General features: G+C 34.1%; 2 protein-coding genes across 3 annotated transcripts; one reads left to right on the forward strand and one right to left on the reverse strand.

Moving 5' to 3' along the window:
• Positions 1–2,505: 2,505 nt before the first annotated feature.
• LOC18050510 (acetolactate synthase small subunit 2, chloroplastic) lies at positions 2,506–10,065 on the forward strand. 2 transcript variants are annotated; one of them, XR_002907194.1, is made up of 12 exons: positions 2,506–2,854; positions 3,983–4,196; positions 4,471–4,554; positions 4,659–4,727; positions 5,297–5,380; positions 5,593–5,742; positions 7,720–7,806; positions 8,462–8,566; positions 8,657–8,779; positions 9,001–9,153; positions 9,458–9,664; positions 9,818–9,908. XR_002907194.1 is itself a non-coding variant. In XM_006446136.2 (12 exons), exons 1-12 carry the CDS (start codon positions 2,607–2,609, stop codon positions 9,899–9,901), a joined length of 1,467 nt encoding a protein of 488 aa, XP_006446199.1. In that variant the 5' UTR covers positions 2,506–2,606; the 3' UTR covers positions 9,902–10,065. The 2 variants fall into 2 exon arrangements, 1 of the variants encoding a protein (XP_006446199.1); XM_006446136.2 differs by having other exon boundaries at positions 9,458–9,523; positions 9,818–10,065.
• A 725-nt stretch (positions 10,066–10,790) lies between these two features.
• On the reverse strand, positions 10,791–13,423 carry LOC18050511 (FBD-associated F-box protein At4g10400). Its single transcript, XM_024190144.1, has 4 exons — positions 13,260–13,423; positions 12,262–13,101; positions 12,045–12,185; positions 10,791–11,236 (listed from the first exon to the last, which is right to left on the reverse strand). The coding sequence occupies exons 1-4, from the start codon at positions 13,281–13,283 to the stop codon at positions 10,958–10,960; spliced, it is 1,284 nt and encodes a 427-aa protein (XP_024045912.1). The 5' UTR covers positions 13,284–13,423; the 3' UTR covers positions 10,791–10,957.
• Positions 13,424–20,219: the final 6,796 nt, after the last annotated feature.

Below are 20,219 nucleotides of genomic sequence, written 5' to 3' on the forward strand. Positions count from 1 at the left end.
TTTAGGCTATGGAGCATATTAAAGCAAGTAGATAATAATAAAGAACAAATAGTCCAATATGTTTCTGCACATTAGAATGAATGCCAAAAGAATTATTCTACTATCAAAAAAGAAATTCTTTCAATTGTTTTATGCATTTCCAAATTTCAAAGTGATTTATTAAATCAAAATTTTTTACTTAGAATTGATTGTAAAGCTGCAAAACATGTCTTAGAAAAAGATGTTCAAAACATTGCATCAAAACAGATTTTTGCACGATGGCAAGCCATTTTAAGTGTTTTTGATTTTGATATTGAGTTTATTAAAGGAGATACAAATTCTATTCTTGATTTTCTGACCAGAGAATTTCTTCAAAACAGATAATGCCGCCAAGAAAGAAGGATAAAGGTAAAGTTGTTATTAACGACACTGAATCTCAAGCAACCTCTAAAGAACCCCAACCAACTCCTTCTAAAGAAAAATTGCTTTCTTCTACCATGCCTATCAAATCCTGAATTGAAATGGTTGAAGAACATGAAGCCCAGTACAAAACCATTTCCTCTGATGACCAAGTAAAACAATGGATGAGTTCCATTACAAAATCCCCTGAGCTTATGCTCGCTTTACAAAGCCTCTCTCAAAGCCAAACCCCTATTAAAGAAGAAAAACCTATTTCAAAAGAAATTTCAAAGCTCACTTCCCAAAATGTTGTTGTTTCTGGTGAAAATTCATCTTCTCAAATTGTGCTTTCTCAGCCAACACCTTCAAAGAAAACTTCAGATTGGTTTGATAAAACTCATTTTCAAAACATTTTATCTATGGAAGATGGATTTTACCATACTGATCATTTTCAGGCAATTTCAAAGTTTTTCCCTAAAGGCTGGTTTTTCAAACCATGGGATTTAACAAAACCCCAGCCTTACTATCAAAGCATTTTGGAAGCTACTGAGTCAGTTAAATTCAAACATTTCTTTCTCAGTGAAACCCATTCTGATCCAGCCTATTCCACGGCTATCATACTAAAAGTCTTAAGCCCAAATCAGTGGGGTGATCAACTTCACAAGTTTAAACATTTCCCTCCAAATTTCCACATGCGTTTACCACATTGTTTATCCTATACCCACTGGGATTACCAACAAGCCTGGTATAACACATTCTTCTTACAAAACCCAAAGAAATCCCATTCATGGTTATTTTTCTTTAACTCAAAAATAACCGTTCAGAGCCTCCCAAATTGGTTTCAACATTGGTGGAACTTCTTTGGCCCAATACCACAAATCCTAACTCCAAACGCCACGAATTGTCTAAACCTCTTCAAAGCTCATTATATACCCTCTGACTCAGAGAAAAGATTTCCCCCCTTTCTCTGTTTTTGCACAAATTTCTTCCTTCCTTGGGTATGGATGTGGAACCTCCGTTATCACACCCATGACGCCTAACTTATCCTACAAAGAACCTTTTAAGTAAAATGGTGGTCAAAGTTCGATGAACAGTCAAAATTGACTGACACCTTAATCCGAAATTGGCTCTCTACCAAAGGATTTCTCGAACCAACCATTCACCACTCCAAAGCCCAGCAAACTTTTCTAACCAAAAAATCCAAAGCCCAATCTCTTTTAGTCAGTGCCAAAACTGAAGAAGAGTATTTTAAAGTTATGCAACAGCTTCTCGCCACAAGATCTGAAACATCTGTTGCAAGTTCCTCCTCAAGCATCTCCGGAGATGAAGAGCCTTTTATTTCCCTTGGTGATGAAAATGAAGATGACTGCTTCGGCATATTCTCCTCATTAAAGCATTCCAAATGATTATTGTACTAATGTAAAAAAAAAAAGGAATATTTATTTCCCTTGTAATTATACTTTCTTCGGGTGGTCCTCTGAACACAAGTGAGAGCGCACATGTCTCTTCACCCGTATTATATTTCTACAAAGTCACTATTTCAACATACGCTCCAAAGATTAATGTTACATACAATCCAAAGCTTATTGTTTGCTTCAAACTCTGCTACAGTGAACAGTGCAGAGTTCTAAAGATTACTGTATGCTACAGCTCCGCTACAGTCTACAGTGTAAAGCTCATTTTGTATATAAATCTGAAGGAAGACTTAGAACGTGCGGGATATTAATCTGTTCTAAGTCAGATCTGGTTCCAAAGGCAGACTTGTATATATATATATATATATATATATATATTACATTTATATTATAAAATATACACATCTAACAATATTTTACATATTTATATTATTAAAAATTTAAATGTATATAAAATTTTACAAATAAAATACTATATTTATATTCATATTTTTTAAAAAAATTATCTCTAATATTTAAATTTTAATAATAAAAACCTATAAATTATTTTAAAATAAAAAATATAATCAAATTATTGACCGAGTAAATGAGTCAATAACTTTAACTCTAATCTAATACAAAAATATTCGTATCAATCCGAATTTAATCTATTTAATAATCACATTAAATTCGCGATTCATTGTCATTTATTCGTGTCGCGCCGTGTCTCTAATCGAATAGTGTTAAATTTTGACAGCTGTAAACAAACGCCATCAGTTTCGTTCTTCAGTTTCTCTTTCGCTTACTTTCAGTCTTTCATCGTCGTTCTCTTTAATGGCGGCCATTCCAAATCCAACGTTTCAATCACCATCAACCTGTTTCCTAAAACCCTGCTCCGACTCGCTTCCTAATCTTGGGTTCTCAATATCTGTAAGTTTTTCGCCGTCAGTTTCCTCTTCGCTCTCAAAATCTAACAAAAGCTTTCTTCACTATGAGCCCAAGAAACTCGCCGTCTCTGCAAGAAGTGCCAATGAGAATATCACTGAAGGCACTTTCACTTCCCCTTCTACTAACCGCACCAAGTATTCACTTCACTCATTCTTTTTCTAATATGTGTTTATATTCATATATCCGTCAGTTAAGCCGATTCTGTGATAAGATTATTGTGTTGGTAATGTAGCTAGCGTACAATTGTGATACTTCAACTGGGACAAGGTGATTTTTTGTGTAGAGTTTTGTATATTGGTTGCATGGATATGTTTAGATGTTGGACAAGTTTGTTGTAGTGAATAAATAAACGTTATGTTTTGGTTCTGGGTGGATGATTGCATGTGCGATTCTTCAGTTAGGTCAAGATGATTTTGTGTACATGCGTGCCGGCTATGAGTCTACATTTTAGGCTCTGTAAATTGTAATTGTTTATCGAACAATCTAGCAGCTTTGTTTTGTAAGGATAACGTCCAAACGACAATACCATACAGAGCCTCTGCAAATTTGAGAACGATTTTTGATATCCTTAGAAGTGCTATTAAATCGTATTTCAAACCATTGTTTTTGTTTATGATATTTAGATGAAATAAAGGAGGTGCCTTTTGGGATTGAAAAGTGATTGAAGTTTCTCATGGAGAAACTCTTGATAAGCGATTTATTTGTTAAAACATTATTTTATGAAGTGCTTAAACTTAATTCCTTGGTGTACCATCAGATAGGCCCTTCTACAAAAGCACTCTAAAAGGGGAACGTAGTCTTCTTTTATTTTATTTTTCTCCTTTCTGGGGGTGTGTTTGGGTTCTGTAGGGCAGCGCCTTAATGAAGTATGCAAATGACTCTTTCAGTAAAGAAAGCTTGTGCATTTGTTATGTATTTTTCAATTACATGCCTGCTTTTCTCATTTGGGTTGTCAAGCTGAATCGTGATAACCTTGCTTTCCTTAATTGGTCATTGTATATATTTTGCTTTTGATTTGTAAGTTTGTATTGATAAAGGCTTTATGTTGAGAAATTATGCAAATTGGTAATCGTATTCATAAATTATGCAAGTTTGTTACGAACTTTTATTTTGTTTATGTACAAAACTTGCTGCCACCTTGCTGATTTTGTGCCGGCAAGTTTTTTTTTTTAAAAAAATAATTAATAACTATTGAGTTTTCTTCTGGATGCTAATTCTAATATGCTTGCCTTGACTCTCTGCTACTACTGTTGTGAACTCAGTGTGCGACGGCACACAATTTCTGTGTTCGTTGGGGATGAAAGTGGAATGATCAACCGGATTGCTGGGGTCTTCGCAAGGAGGGGATATAACATTGAGTCCCTCGCTGTCGGTCTGAACAAGGACAAGGCACTCTTCACCATAGTTGTTTATGGTACTGATAAGGTGCTGCAGCAAGTTATGGAGCAGCTTCAGAAACTTGTTAATGTTTTGAAGGTTATCACATTACACTGGAATCCCCCTCTCGAAATTTATTTCTTCCTTCAGAATTTCATTCTTCAATTATATTCAAGTTGGCATGTGGATATCCTAACCTTATAATTTTTTAGGATTAACTGCTTCCTTCTAGATGTATGTGCCTCTCAGATTTCCTTAAAGTTTCTTGATCAATTTCTGCTGTTAACATCTCCTATGATTTTCTGCCTTCTAAAAGTAATTTTTTTGCATTATAATTGATTTCCCAACTTCTGTCCTCAAATCTGATTTTCAGGTTGAAGATCTCTCAAATGAACCCCAGGTTGAACGTGAATTAATGCTCATAAAAGTGAATGCAGATCCAAAGTTCCGTGCTGAGGTAGCTACGGCATGTTCATTTGATTGTTGGAGATTGAGGTTCATGTTTTCTTCTTTTCATTTTCTCAGATTTTTCTATTTCCATGTCTTGGTGTTCATCTTCAGATCAGGTGGTTAGTGGACATATTTAGAGCGAAAATTGTGGATATCTCAGAATACTCTCTGACAATTGAGGTGATGATTGTTAGAATTTTATTGCAGTCCCTCTTCTACCCCTGACCCCCATTCTATATCGTATTGATGCCTCATGAGCAAAGGGCTACTTGGACATGTTATTTACTGTGGCAATATTGACTTTGGATGTCCTTCAGTTCTGACCTTTTTCAAGACTTAATTTTTTCTGCTTTGGTATAGTGTGATATGGACTCAGAAGTTTGGATTGCGTCTTTCCATCATGAAAATTGAGTATTTGGAAAGGAATAGATAATAACAACAATGACAGCTAAGTATTTGGATAGTTTTGACTTGCCTCAGTGAAGAAAAAGCTGAAGCAATTTCTTCCCCCGCCCTACCTTTCTTTTTTTTCTTTTTTTTTTGTGAGAAGTAAATGCCGCAAAACACAATAAACTCAAAGACGCAAAAAATATTGGTTCTTGATCTCAACTATTTGGCCCTGTCAAATGCTTTCCAAGTCTGAAGACGATTTAAATTGCCATTATAAATAAACTGCATTTTCTGTCTTCTTGCTTCCTTTCATTGTTAAAACTCTTGTGACATAAGTTATTATCTTATGCATAATCCAGGTAACTGGAGATCCGGGGAAGATGGTTGCTGTTCAAAGGAACTTAAGCAAGTTTGGGATCAGAGAAATTGCGAGAACTGGAAAGGTTATGAACTGCCTTGAAAAAACACGTGTACTTTGTTGTTATTTTCATTGCTTTGGCATTTTAAAAGACCTGCCAAGACATTATTTCGTGTTTCTAACTTAAGTAAAGGGATGGGTTGGAATAATCTCATTTTATTAGTTATGATGAGAGAGAGAGAGAGAGAGAGAGAGAAATATTCATTTGCTAACTTATGCACCTGTTATTCTTAGTAGATTGCTTTGAGAAGGGAAAAGTTGGGTGCTTCTGCTCCATTTTGGCGATTTTCAGCAGCTTCATATCCAGATCTTAATGAAACGCCTACTATTGACGGTCTCGTTGGGGCAGGACATAGACCACTTCTCAGTGAAACTGATACCGTAGAGGTATGCGCGTCTCTTAGATTTGCTTAAATTTCCATCCTAACATGGCATTTTGTTGTGTAAGTTAGCAAATGTACCAGTCGACACAAGAATTACAATGAAGAGTAGAGTATTGTCCCACAGAGATTGTATACCCTATTAGCTACCGAAATTTATTTGAAAAACCGATTAAGTGAATTTAGATTGAAAACTAAAATAAAATATGAAGTAACTGAAAATTAAATAAAGATATAGACAATAATAGAAATCACCAAGAGATTAAGACACTAGGACATCCGATTTTACCATAACCAATCTAATTTAATCCTCCATCTATGCTATTAAAGTTTATTACCCATGTTGACAGTGAATTTCCCTAATCTATTCAATATCCTCTCTCGAGTAATATGAAAAATACCTTCACATATTAACCTATTATATCTCTATGTGAATTTAAATCTACAAAGATTCATTAACCTTTATAGAAATTCTTAGAAAAACTGTGTGAATCACGTTGGCATATCTCTGTCTTTCATTCAATTCATGGCATTCATTACACAGAGCGAAAATACATAAATCTCCTCTCGGTCACATTATGTATCTTCAAATCATTCAAATATTGGCCAGATATTTAAAAGTATTAAACACAATAATGAACACTCAATCATGAAATAATATACAAAAAGTAACACAGATTTATGGAATTAAATTTTCATAGTTAGGCTACATTGTTGCCTTTGTAAATTAAATTAGTTCATGGGAATATAAAGAGAACCCATAAATATGATAGGAAACATTCAAGCAAGACACTTGGAAAAGAAAAGAGAAAGAATAAACTCAGGAAGCTATCTCCCTCTAATCTATGCAATTCAGCTTCTCCAAAATTCTGCTCTTGGTTTTGCGGCTGCTGATTCTTCTCCTAATTCGGTTCTGCTCGTGCCTTTTTTTTTTTTTTTAATATTGCTTCAATCGGTGACCTTCCCTTTTAATAATGCTGACCGCCTCTTTAATATGCTAATGCATGGCCTCAAATCCTTAACTCAGAAGGATTTAAAACAAATCAAGCCAAGCCGCCAACATTAGGCCCACCACATGCTTTCCATTTAAATTGTCAATTAATTCTTTAATGCTCCCCACGTGTTTGCATGCATGATGATTAATTAAATTAAATCTTCCTTAGTTTGTTTCAATTAAATTTCTTTATTTTTTGCCTTTTTGATTCCTTCAAGCAGATTTCTTCCTGAATGTTCCTATTTAATTACTCTATAATCCTAGATTGTACCTAAAATAGCAAAATATAAAAATTAACATAAAAAAATATAATTTAACATAAAATTAAGTTAGGGAAAAATAAAAATAATATATAAATTTCTAGCACATCACATTTCCGTGTTTTCTCTTATGTGAGCTTGTTTATGAGATATTGGTGCAGAGAAAGATGTGCTTTTAAATGGAACAGAAAAACTGTTTGCAAAATTTCTTGTGATATCCTGCTGCCAGATTTTATTTACCGTTACATATATACACACCTGTAATGCTTTAATTTCTTGGTTATTGTAATTTTTCATTCATTTGTCTTCATGTTAGATTACGAATGTTTTATTATTGGTTGGGGACCGATGTGTGTGCTTGGAAATGAATGTCCACTAATTAACTACTGGAGACCTGTTAACGACAAATCTTGTTATGTATTTACTTTTCCACATATCCATCCTATCGCCTATGTTGTATTTATGTTTGGAATGGACACCATTTCCCTGATCAAATGTCCTGTCACATGGATATTAACACTTCTATTCTTGGGTTTCTATACTTGTCCATAATGAAACCATAAGTTGGTTTTAATGGATCTTGCTTGTTCCGGTGAATATTGACTTTCAAATTAATCTCTTGTTTGTTCTTTTGCATCAATCCTAGCTTCTCGTCTTATATATTGTTTAATTGATCTTATGTAACTCATTTATGGATTGAGCATTTGATATTCTTTTTTTGTTTGTGAAGGGAGATGTTTATCCGGTTGAACCATCTGATGGCTTGACTGTAAATCAAGTTCTTGATCCGCACTGGGGTGTTCTAAATGATGATGATGTAAGAAAATATTCCACGGCTTAAATTTCTTCTATTCCTTCTTTTCCTTTTCATCATTTCCTTGGGTTTTATTATCCCCACCCCTTCCTGTATATCTCCCTTATCTTTGCCTGCGTCTGAAGGTGCTTTGGCTGTTACAAATGTACGAGCTACCTGCAATTGGAACTTGTGAGCATGGTTCAATGTTGTTTTTTAGGGTTTAAATAGTATTTTCTGCATCTCTATCAACTTAATTTGTTGGGTCAAGGGGCAACTTAGCATTGTATCAAAGCTAGGTTGTGCTTATGCAAGTCTCTAATGCTGTGACAATTTTTAAATTCCATCCAAAGCACAGAAGAGCCTAATGTTTTCAGCAAAAAGCCCATGAGGAACACCTATTGATCATGTCAAAAGAAAATTTTTTTAGAGCCTTCAGAGTGTACACCTTCGGGAGAAAAGAACAATTAGGATATTATTTTTATTTTTTATCTGGAAATAGGAGAGTCAGTGGTTTAAAATCTGCTAGTTTTTTGCTTATATATGGATATCGTTTATATGTGTAGTCACCTGAACTTCAGTGAAAAGCTTTTTCCTTCTTTGCGGTTAGCTTGGGGCAATTGGCTGGGTGGTAGTTTTCTTGTCGATTTTCATTAGTGCTTGGTTTATTATTTTTCAGACAAGTGGACTTCGATCACATACTTTATCCATGCTTGTGAATGACTCTCCAGGAGTTCTTAACATTGTTACAGGGGTTTTTGCTCGAAGGGGCTATAACATTCAGGTATATATGATGTCGTTTTTGCTCCCTCTTTCTCTCCTTCCTGTCATTAATCTAAGGGTTGCTAATATGTTCAATTATTCTGTTTCTCAGAGTTTGGCTGTTGGACATGCAGAAACTGAGGGGCTCTCACGAATTACAACAGTTGTTCCCGCTACAGATGAATCAATTAGCAAGTTGATGCAGCAACTTTATAAGCTAATAGATCTACATGAGGTGAGAAAACTATTAGGAAGGAACCATCTTATATTATTAAAAGATGCATTTACAGGTCCCATCATCTTATATGAATTTTGATCCTTCTATGTTCTGTCAGTGTATTGTATTTCTCTCTAGATCAAAATATTTGGGCAGGCTTCTAAGGAATGTTGTTTTTATGGGCTTATGATTTTAGTGTTTGAATTGAAGAATTTACAAGTAATATTTCTCTCCTTTAGGTTCGGGATCTTACTCATTTGCCATTTGCTGAACGAGAATTGATGTTGATAAAGGTTGCTGTAAATACCACTGCTCGAAGAGATGTTCTTGACATTGCCACCATATTTAGGGCCAAAGCAGTTGATGTATCCGATCATACGATTACTCTTGAGGTAAGCTCACTTGTTTTGTAGATATCGATATATTGTTCAGGCATCATTGCATCAGTTTTCTATCCTCTTTATTTTCTATCCAGTATATGGGGATACCCGATATTTTAACTGTGAACTGTTTGAGAAAATCATTGTTAGAATTTGGTCATTAATTTAATTTTTTTTTGCCTCATGCCCTCTGCCACACTTGCCTGCTTACTGTAAATGAATTCTCAGATGCTTTCCTCTATGATTTTTTACTACTTTTTCGAAGCTCAATCCTTTCTCTGCATACTGATGAATCTGCATTCTATATTTGTTCCAGCTTACAGGAGATTTGGACAAGATGGTTGCACTGCAGAGACTGTTAGAGCCTTATGGAATTTGCGAGGTTTGCCTACAGTTTTTTGATCTTTAATTTTGTTAATACATTCCAACACAGGACTGTGGTTGCAGAACAAGTTTCAGCTTCCTAGAATATTTTTATCTCTCTTGTCCAGCCATGATCATAGCAGCCCAACAGGGGTGTGAAGTATGTCATCAAACGAAGTTAGATTTAACTCTTCCCTGTTGTTCCTCTTGGGTCTAATTGTGCCCTTGATCTAATAAATTCGCTGTCTCTGGCTTTGGTAGAATCTTTGTTGCTGTTCAAAATGTCATTCAAATTTTTGCCCTAACATTGCAGGTGGCACGAACCGGTCGAGTAGCATTGGTTCGTGAATCAGGCGTGGATTCCAAGTATCTTCGTGGATATTCATTTCCTCTGTAATTCGGAGACTTGTAGCAAATCAATTAGTTATTTATACAGAAAGGAAATTTTGTAGCTTGCAATTTAGCAGAGATTGTTTTTTTAACACCCCCACCCCCCAAGGGTTGCACTTCCATTTCATAGCTTATTATTACAACTCAGACAGTATAATTTTGAATATGGTTTTTTCTTCCACATTTGGCGTAGACATGGATTCATTCATCTTCTTGATTCATTAATAAGTTACCCCATGCTCTGAATCTTTGATTTATAGCTTGATAAAACTGAAATCAAACAAACATATAAGGCAGATAAATGCAATTAATTATCCAATAATAAATTTTCTGTAACAAAAGAGTAAGAAGCCATGGAAAAGAAAGGAGTGGCTATGAGAGTGCACTAACCGAGCCAGGTTTAAAGGAATCAACATAAGATCCTTTCAATTGATAATATCTTTTAGAAGTTTGAAGTTCAAATACAAACCGGGTTAAATTTTATTTACGGTTGTGTATTATTTCAAAGATCTAAATTAATTGCCTCTTCAAGAAATATTTAACGTCGATCAATGCAAGACGGTTCCTTTTTAAATTTAAGTCAAGTTCACATTTACTCAAATTTCAAACGAGAAGACAAATACTACCTTATTGAAAAAGGGGATTCCCAACAAGCAAACTGAAATCTTGGTGAGCTCTAGAGCTGGCTTCTTTCAGTTTTCATATGAATCATCAAATGGTTGACGGGTCTAATGGCTGCCGTGAACAACTAAACTAGCAAATTTTATTTTATCCCTCGAATTCATTACCTTAGAGTAAAATTTTACTAAACCAAGAGTTCAAGTAGTCAGGTCAATACTAAACATCATAAAATATAAAGGCACAAATACTATCAATCAAAAGGCTGATGAGGGAATTAAAATGCACCTCATATTGGCAGAAACAAAAAGTCAGTTTGCTAGTGTTTTGAGTAGCTGACCTTATTGATATCTATGGATTTACATAAAAAATTTACATCTATAAAGCAATAATATCAAATGTAGACTTAACAAGGGCATAACAGTGTCTTCAGTTCAGATCAATTCTAGTCTGTATACAAGGAACCAACTATAAGTTTGACACTGTGAGGTACCTTAGCCTCAAGCATCTTTACACAATTTCTTAGTACTTTTTTCCTCACATATCTAGAAGGTTCAATGATCAATTTCTCAAGCATGGTCGCATTTTGAAATAAGTATTGAGCAAGTTCAACATCAAATTGACGCCCAAGAAAACCATGTAATTCCACCACCTTGAGATGTTGATGAGAGTATTTAGGAAACTGTTGTCTTTTCTTTCCTAGTCGGCGGCCATGATCATTTAACTGAAACGACAAAAATCAAGTACACCATGTCATGTCTAAATGGTTCCCACAAAAAAATATATATATATAACTGGATTGGTAAATTCTAAAACTTGGAAAGTTGGCCATAACATTTAAAATAAAATAAAATATAGTCAGATTCATAGAGACTCATAACAAGATCCAATGCAACTGTCTTGCAGATTCTCCAGCTTCATTCAACTAAAGCAAAATGCAAGCTGACTGAAAAACAAGCATTAATAAGCAGGGAACATATAGAATACAATAGAACTAGATATTAAAGGATCCACATGAATGATCCTTATGAAACAACAAATCTCTACTAGATTTATACAGCTCTATGAAAGCTGTTCATTATTGTTGTGTAATGCAATTCATTACAGTTGCTCAAACATTAACACTCTTACTTTAACTTGAAATTTCTATTGACATGTCCATTCTAATGTAATATTGTTGACAGAGAATTATGGGAGATTGCTAATGACCGGAAGGGTATAGGAATATCTTTGAAAAGCATTAACCTTCAACATATATGATCTTCTAGTACCATGTTACTTCATAATGAAATCTTAAATAATAATTGGATAATATCATGAGAATTATCGTCACCACATCAAACATGCAAGTTCTGAAGTGCGAAATACAAAGATAGATTGGTTGCTTTATCGATGCCTCATATACTTAATAAAGAAAGGAGAGGACTCAAATATTTAAGAGATGAACAAGCCACAGCTACTCTTACAACCATCTCAATTAGTCAATTATCCCAAGCTTCCCAACTCAACGAGTAATATATCAAACCATTTACCTGAAGTATAAGCTTCTGCAAAAAGGGACATGCCTTCATAATGCAAGTCAAGCCAAGTAGGCTTTCACGATTAGGTGTTGTAACCCGAAGTCTCAAGTCAATTAGTTTGGGTAATTCAAACAGTGAAAATTGCATATAGACCTGAAAATTAGAATTAAAATAAGAAAAGAGACTTAAAAGTTAGATTAAAAAACCATGCAACACCTTAAAGACTAACCTCATTGCAGCTGTCCAACTCAAGGGTCTTCAGTTGAGGGAAACAGCTTATAATTGGACCAACGAAATAAGTCACTCGAAATGTGTGACTCCCGCGGATTGATACATCAACAAGTTGGGGAACATTCTCAATATTTATCTTGATTGCTTGTCCATAGTATCTAAAAGATAAAAGACTCGGGGCAGAGATTTCAATTTCTTCCATTAAGTAACAAGACTGAATTTCCAAGTACTTCAACTGGATCGATGAACCAATAACCCTTAACCTTACCAAAGTTTTAGAGTGGTCCACGCATAACCGATCAAGAAGTGGACAATTCTGTATAAAAAGCTCAAGATCCTTTCCATTAACATTCACAGTTTTAAAGTGAAGACATCTTAGAAACTTAATACCAGATAGACCACGACCACTCTCGATACTGTTATAAAACTCTTTCGGAAATGTGTAATAGTGCCCATATCTTCCCGGCCACAAATCCAACTTAATGTATTGAACTCTCTTTCCCAATACTGTGTAAACCCAATTGGTAATGTCACTTTGATGGAAATCACACAGATCAAAACGTACTTTAAACTCATTTATAGCGGAGCCTCTATGCAATTCTAAGACATTATTCACCCAGTTAATGTACTTAGACCTTTCTTGTTCTAAATTACCAAACCCAACATTCCAAAGCGACTCGGAAGCATCAAACTCAAGTGAATTAGTAAATGTCCACAAATTTCTCCATCTATTGGAAAGAACACTGGTTCTTGCAGCTTCCTTAAGAGTTAAATGTGATATAATATTAACAAGAATATCATCTGGGAGTCGATTGATCAAATCCTCCGAAATTTCCTCCTGATTAGAGTATCAAATTAATGTGAAAACAAATGAATTAAGAAAAATAATACCCACATAGTAATAAATAAGAACCCATGTTAGCATTATAAAATTATTAAAAGACAATAAAGATTGACATACACATATATTTAAATATATATAATCAGAAATGATACCTTATGCCGCGTTCTCTTTGTCATCCCACTCTGAAAAAATTTTGAATTTTGCAAGTGAAAGCTTCCCCGGTTAGAGTTGCAATGGGTTGAATTGTGAACTTGGATACTATTAAATGTTTTGGCTCGTCTCAGTGGGGTAGCTGCTTACAGGAGAGAAATCGAAATGAAAGACTACTGAGAGTCTGAGGGCCGTTTTTATTCGGCGCAAAATAACAAGGGGATTCTCAATTTCTTATATTGTTTCAACGTATTGAACAATTTTTATTTTGTATCAAATAGGTCCTGTCTGAGCGTCATTTTCTTTTTTTTCCTATAAATAATTATGTTGGAGTTGACCTATCTATGATTTGTCACAAAATCAACTCTTACACCAAAATTGCTTTCAATCATCAATTAAGATGCAATGCTTGTTCAATTTTCACATGTGAATTAATCAATGATCATCAGGAACTCTAACTTGACACTCATTGTAATCACTCAAGCAATTAGAAACAATTGGCGAAGTAATCACAAGAAAACTGATCAATTACGTGGTTCGGTTTCTTTCAAAACTTACATCCACGAGTGAATGTAAGTTTTGCTAATAGCTCTTTCAGCCATATTGCCTCTTTTATTGCTTATGTTGCAGCAGTATACTTAGCTCTAGTGGTGAAAAGAGCTACAATATGGTGCAAACTTGCCTTTCAGTTGATCAAACATCCATTCAACATAAACATATAGCTAGTGGGTGATCTTTTTCTATCTAAACCCCTAGCATAGTCAAATTCTATATAACCTCATAAGTCTTTTTCAGTTCCATTTCTTCTGCAGTTCTGCCATAAACCAGACCAAGGTCTAAAGTGCCTTTGAGATACCTTAATATCCACTCAACACCCTCCAATGTTCTTTACCAGGTGCTGCCATGTATCTATTAACCACATTTACAGCATGTGAGATATCAAGTCTAATTAAGATCATAGCATACATTAAGCATTGAACAACATTTGCATATAGAACCTTCTACATTTTAGATTTCTCATCTTCAGTTTTTGGACAAAATAGATTGCATAACCTGAAATGAGTAGCCAAAGGACTCTGCATTAGTTTTGCGTCAAGCATATCATATGTTTCCAACACCTTCTTCATATAGTTCTTCTGAGATAAGAAGATAATCCCTTCTTGTCTGTTCATGATCATTTCCACACCCAGTATCTTTCTTACAACACCCAAGTCCTTTATTTATCTCAGTTCTTTTTTTACATGCAATTAGCATGTCATCCATATATAAAAGTCGATATATGTGTTTTCCAGCCTAATATTGATTAAAATACACACAACAATCATAACTACACCTTTTGAACTCATGTGAGACCATAAATTCATCAAACCTGAGATATCATTACCTTGGGGACTGCTTTAAGCCATAGAGAGACTTATTGAGTAAGCATACATGATCAACCTTGTCTGGAGCAATATATCCTTCAAGTTGTAATATATAAATCTTTTCTTATAGCTCACCATGTAGAAAGGTTGTTTTGACATGTAACCGATCCAACTCCATATCAAATACTACAGTTAAAGACAGTAATATCGTAATTGATGCATGCCTTACTACTAGTGAAAAGACTTCCTTAAAGTCTATGTCTTCTCTTTGAGTATAGCCACTTGCAACAAGTCTTGCCTTAAACCTTTTTAGATCAGATTTTGTCATATCATCCTTGATCTTGTATACCCATTTGCAACCCACTATTCTTCTATTCTTTGGCTTCTGAACCAATTCCTAGGCATTGTTTCTTTTTAAAGAGCACATTTCATCATTCATTGATGACCTTTATTCTTTATTGTGCTGATTGTTAACAACATTCTTGAAGCATTTAGGTTTCTCATTATTAATGCATGTGCCAAGTAAAGAGTATCTACAATTAAGTCTACGTATCCATATCTTTTTAGGGCTTTCACATGTCTTCTTTGTCTATCTTTAGTCAGTTGATAGTCTTGAAATTGATAATGTTCTTAAGTAGGTTGTTGAAAGGTATATTGCTCATATGAATCTTCAGCAGCTTCATATAAGTCTGCAGCATCATCTGAGTTACTTTCCGCATGTGGCTCCACCTCAAACTGAACATCATCAGTACTGATAGCTTGTTTATCTTCACTTGCTTGAGATTTATTCACAATTTTCACCTCAATGAAAACCACACCTCTGCTGATTGTACATTTTGGTAGAGACAAATATAAACACCAAATTCTATAACCTTTTACTCTATTTGGATAACCAATGAAAACCCTTTTAAGAGCTTTAAGTGCTAACTTCTCTTGACTTATATGTGCATAAGCATGACAACCAAATACCTTTAAATCTTTGTAGCTTGTAGGCTTTCCATTCCACATTTTAAATAAAATTTTGCAACCTATGGCAGTAGAGGGGCTCAAGTTAACCAAATAATAAGTAGTGTTATAGGTTTCAACCAATAAACTTCTGAGAAGTTTTGACTGGATTAACGTACTCCTCACTTTATCCATGAGGGCTCTGTTCATCCTTTCAACTAGCTTATTTTAGTAAAATGTTAACCTCACAGTCTTATGTCTAGATAATCCTTCTTTTGAACAAAAAATATCAAACTCATGATTATAGAACTCAAGTCCATTATCAGTTTTTGACTTCTTCATTTTCTTGCTTGTTTGATTATTAACTAATGTATTTCATTCTTTGAACTTCTTAAACACATAATCTTTATTCTTGAGTGTATAGACCCAAACCCTCATTGAGAAGTCATCAATGATTGACATAAAGTATTTTGATCCTCTTAAAGATGACTCATGTACTGGACCCCATCAATCTGAGTGCACATAATCTAACATATCCTTGGATGTATTCATTGAAGATTTAAAACTTGTCCTTATTGATTTACTAAGAACACAATCCTCACAGAATACTAGAGCATCAATCTGATCACCACCTAAGAGCCCTTGCTTAAAGAGCTCACTAAGTCTCCTTTGACTCATTTGACCAAGTCTTAAGTGCCAAAGTTTGGTTCTGTCAATACTAGCACTTGATGTCACTGTTAACTCACTAGTAATTGTTTTCCCTTCTAAGACATATAATCCATTACTTCTTATTCCATTCATCAAGATAGTGGATCCCTTAACCACTTTCAATACTCTATGTTTATCTTAATATTGCATCTTATCTGATCAATCATACCCAAGGATATTAAGCTCCTCTTTAGGTCAGGAACATGTCTCACTTGTTTCAATTCGAAGACAAAATCATCATGCATATTAAGTTTTACAATTCTCATGCATGTGAGGCATTATTTTCTATCATCACTCTACCTCCATCAAATTCTTAATAATCAGTAAAATATTCTTTAACGGACACATATGGAAAGAGCAACCTGAGTCTAGTACCCATTTGTTTTCTTGTTTGACATCAGACATAATAAGAACATATGCTGATTTATATTCTTCCTCTTCAGCAACAACATCATCTCCACTCTGATTCTTTTGATCTTTTGATTTGTTTTTCTTCTCTAAACAATCTTTTTTAAAATGCTCTTCTTTGTGGCACTGAAGCATTTCAAGTTCTTGTTCTTTGTTTTGTTTTGCTTCTTTTTCTTTCTTTTAATTCTTTCAATTTTACCTCTTGCCACCAAGCTTTCACCTAAGCCACTTACCATATTGCCTTGCTTTTCTTGAAGCTCTTTGGTATTGAGGGTGGATTTTACTCATCAAGTGACAAAGTTTATCTTCTATAAAGTAAAATATCCACAAAATGCTTAAATGACTCTGGTAGAGAGCTTACTAGGAGAAGTGTTTTCCCTTCATCATCAAAAGCTTCATCAGTAATGGCAAGTGTATCACATACTTGATTAAACTCATTAATGTGTTTATCCAGTGATGATCATTCTGCCATCTTTAGTGTAAACATTCTTTTCTTGATGTAAATGCTGTAAATTAGTGACTTCTTCATGTAAAAATTGTGAAGTTTCTCCCATAATGCAGATATTCTCTTCTCTAGTCACCTCCATTATCACTAAGTCAACAAGACTCAAGATGATAATACTCATTGCTTTCTTATCTTTCTCAACAAGTTTTTGTTCAGTCTTGGATGAAGAAGTTTCTTTTCCCTTATTCTTTGTGCCCCTTTTTAGAGTATCTCCCAAACCTTGATTCACCAATAGAGCTTCCACCTTCACTTTCCACATGTTAAAGTCATTATTGCCATTGAACTTTTCAAAATCTATTTTTGATGTTGTCATACTTCGATCTTTGAGAGCAGTCTTGCTCTAATACCAATTGGGGGGGGCTTGACCTAGGATTTCTAAGTATCTAACCCAAAAGACTAACTTATTAGGTGAAATGATCTATCCTCCTTATAAATCTAGATATCTCCCCTTTACTAGCCTATGTGGGACACAACTTAACAAGTTACAATAGATGTATCACAATTTAAATTTATAGAATCTAGACAAATACATTTATAGTACAGTCTACATGTTAATTTAATATATCTCAAAAATCTACTCTCACTAACAAATAATAAGAAATATATATTTATTATATATTTCGTAAAAAGGTGAAAAAGACTCCATAAGGCTCAAATTTAATAGCATAGATACTCTTTATTATGATGGTGAAAATTTAATAAGTCAATGATAATTTGATCATTTCAATAAAGGTGAGATCATGATGAAGGATGTCATTGATATAGATGGACAATTACATTTTTATTAGAGAAAATTTAACAATTTGAAGATAGATTTTATCTTGAATAAACTGCTTTCTAAAATTATCTTTCTTTGTTATTTACTTTAAAAAATCTTTAACTACTCTAAAAAATACATACATGCATATATACACACACAAACACTATCATCGTCATCACCACCCTGTACAGGTGCTAACACTACTCATGAAGTGATGTTGATAGTAATAATGATAATGATAAAACACATTAATTGGCACCATGGGGTAATCTTATCAATGCATTAAGGTGATTTATTTTTTTAAGAAAAATGTATTTTTAATGTTTACGTTTTTTATTTTATTTCTAATCAAATTGGGATAAAGAAAAAAAAATCTATTGAAAGCAGTTGTAAATAATTAAAGAACAACTTTTCTTTAGAAAATTAGACTCAGCAATCTTTATGTGAATCTAACAATGCTATATATGTTATGGTTTATCATATATACCTAGATTCTCGATAGACTCTCATGAAGTCCACATAAATGGCAACAAAATATGACAATACTACTTATAATAAATCAATTAATAACATGAGAAATATTAGTGTAACTTACCTTAAGCAATTTGATCTCTTGGGCTGTTGGGCACTAGCAGAAGTTTGCTTTGCTCATTTCTTCATTTTCTCAGAAATCTTTTATCCAAAAAATTTTTATAATAATTTTTAAAAGATGTGATTGTGACAGACACAGACTCTTCTTTTGGACTTTAAAAGGTTAGGGCTTAGAGAACTTTGTATTTAGTGCAAATAAAAACTTTTAAATTTCAAATGATCACATAAGATTTTGTGATATAAGTAGTGCTAAATATCCTAAATGTTTTATTTGTAGTTCAATTTAGGTAGGCCAATTAGGAAGTAAAATGTTTCAAATGAAAATGATGAACTAAGAAAATAGAAGATGCACTATGGACGCTAAGAGGATACCTTGAAGAATGGTAATCACCATAAAGATGCCCCAGAAGGAACCTCTCCCGAGGGATTCTAGTGATCCTCCCTAGAAGAATAGTCATCATAAGGATTTAAAGGATCCTCTCCAAATAGATGTTGATAGTCCTCCCTAGGGAGTCCTATATCATTTTTCACCCGCAAGAACTCTACATCTATCCCATTGGTCATTGTACGAACTTGGGACCATAAAGGAACAAATAAGTCCACTCGTGTTAGAGCGTCCATGTGCAAATGACATGCTTGTCAAGCCTAAGGAACCAATAGGACACTACCATGTGGGAAGAACCTATGCCTTATCCCTACATAATCTGAAGGACTAATGAGAGTCTACCACATGGAAAAGGACAGTCAACACCTTATTTTTATATAATTTGAGGAATTAATTTGAGTTTATCGAATAGAGAGGATGCAATCTAAATATTTGAATAAAATAAAAATATACTAAAATACCTCTATTTGAGCAAGGGAGAGGCAATAAGCCCACACCATGTATCTGGATGGACCAAGAACGTAGGGATACTCTTATAAATAAAGTTAAGATAAACTAAAAGGATGACTTCCATGCTCTCTCTCATTCTTGAACTCTCTCAACTACTTTTATTTTTTCTTTCAGCTTAATGGCCTCCAAGTGAGGTCTTCTTCATTTATCACCACACCACTGACTTGACTGTCTGAGTGTCGTTACAAGCCATTGTCGGCACTGCCTTGTAACATCTTTTTCTCTTTTATCTAGGTTCAATGGTTCATTGTCCTTCCTGTCTTTAGAAGCTCAAAGACCACCTTTTGGTTATTTCAATACTCATAGGCACCACCAAGAAGACGTTCCTCGTCTCGCTCAATGCATTGAAGACCCATTTCTTAGTCCTCTTTGAACCTCCCAAAGACAATCTTTTTTAATGTTTTTAACCTAACTAGAAATGGGCAAAAACATTTTTTGTTTTTAAATAGAACTCAAATAATGTGATGTTCATCAATTGATTAGTGAGACAATATAACAAATTTACTTAGATCTTGTAAAGGATTACTAAATAATACATCATTTGAGATGAAATTTCGGATAAAAAATTTGAGATGTTTATTATTACTCTTTGTAATGCACAGCTTGACCAAATCCTAAGGACTTTAGTTCCTAAATTACTATATAAGCTATACTATTTTTTAATTTTATTCGATAAAATAATATGTTTGTTTCATGACATCAATAATTCAATAATTCAAAACAAATCGTGTCTGAAAATTAGCTATATTATGTAGCTTTGAAATAATTTAGAGACGGATCCAGACT

Source organism: Citrus clementina, unplaced genomic scaffold (assembly GCF_000493195.1).
Source record: "Citrus clementina cultivar Clemenules unplaced genomic scaffold, Citrus_clementina_v1.0 scaffold_2, whole genome shotgun sequence".
Lineage (NCBI taxonomy): Eukaryota > Viridiplantae > Streptophyta > Magnoliopsida > Sapindales > Rutaceae > Citrus > Citrus x clementina.

What these genes read in the sequence shown, in the direction of transcription:
- LOC18050511 (XM_024190144.1), bottom strand. Translation starts at nt 13,283, where the DNA reads ATGACAAAGAGAACGCGGCATAAG. An exon ending in CAAAGAGAACGCGGCATAAG is followed by an intron (nt 13,102 to 13,259) that starts GTATCATTTCTG and finishes TACTCTAATCAG; the next exon opens with GAGGAAATTTCGGAGGATTT. An exon ending in AGTTGGACAGCTGCAATGAG is followed by an intron (nt 12,186 to 12,261) that starts GTTAGTCTTTAA and finishes TCTAATTTTCAG; the next exon opens with GTCTATATGCAATTTTCACT.
- LOC18050510 (XM_006446136.2), top strand. Translation starts at nt 2,607, where the DNA reads ATGGCGGCCATTCCAAATCCAACGTTTCAATCACCATCAACCTGTTTC. An exon ending in ATCCAAAGTTCCGTGCTGAG is followed by an intron (nt 4,555 to 4,658) that starts GTAGCTACGGCA and finishes GTTCATCTTCAG; the next exon opens with ATCAGGTGGTTAGTGGACAT. An exon ending in GAAGGGGCTATAACATTCAG is followed by an intron (nt 8,567 to 8,656) that starts GTATATATGATG and finishes TCTGTTTCTCAG; the next exon opens with AGTTTGGCTGTTGGACATGC.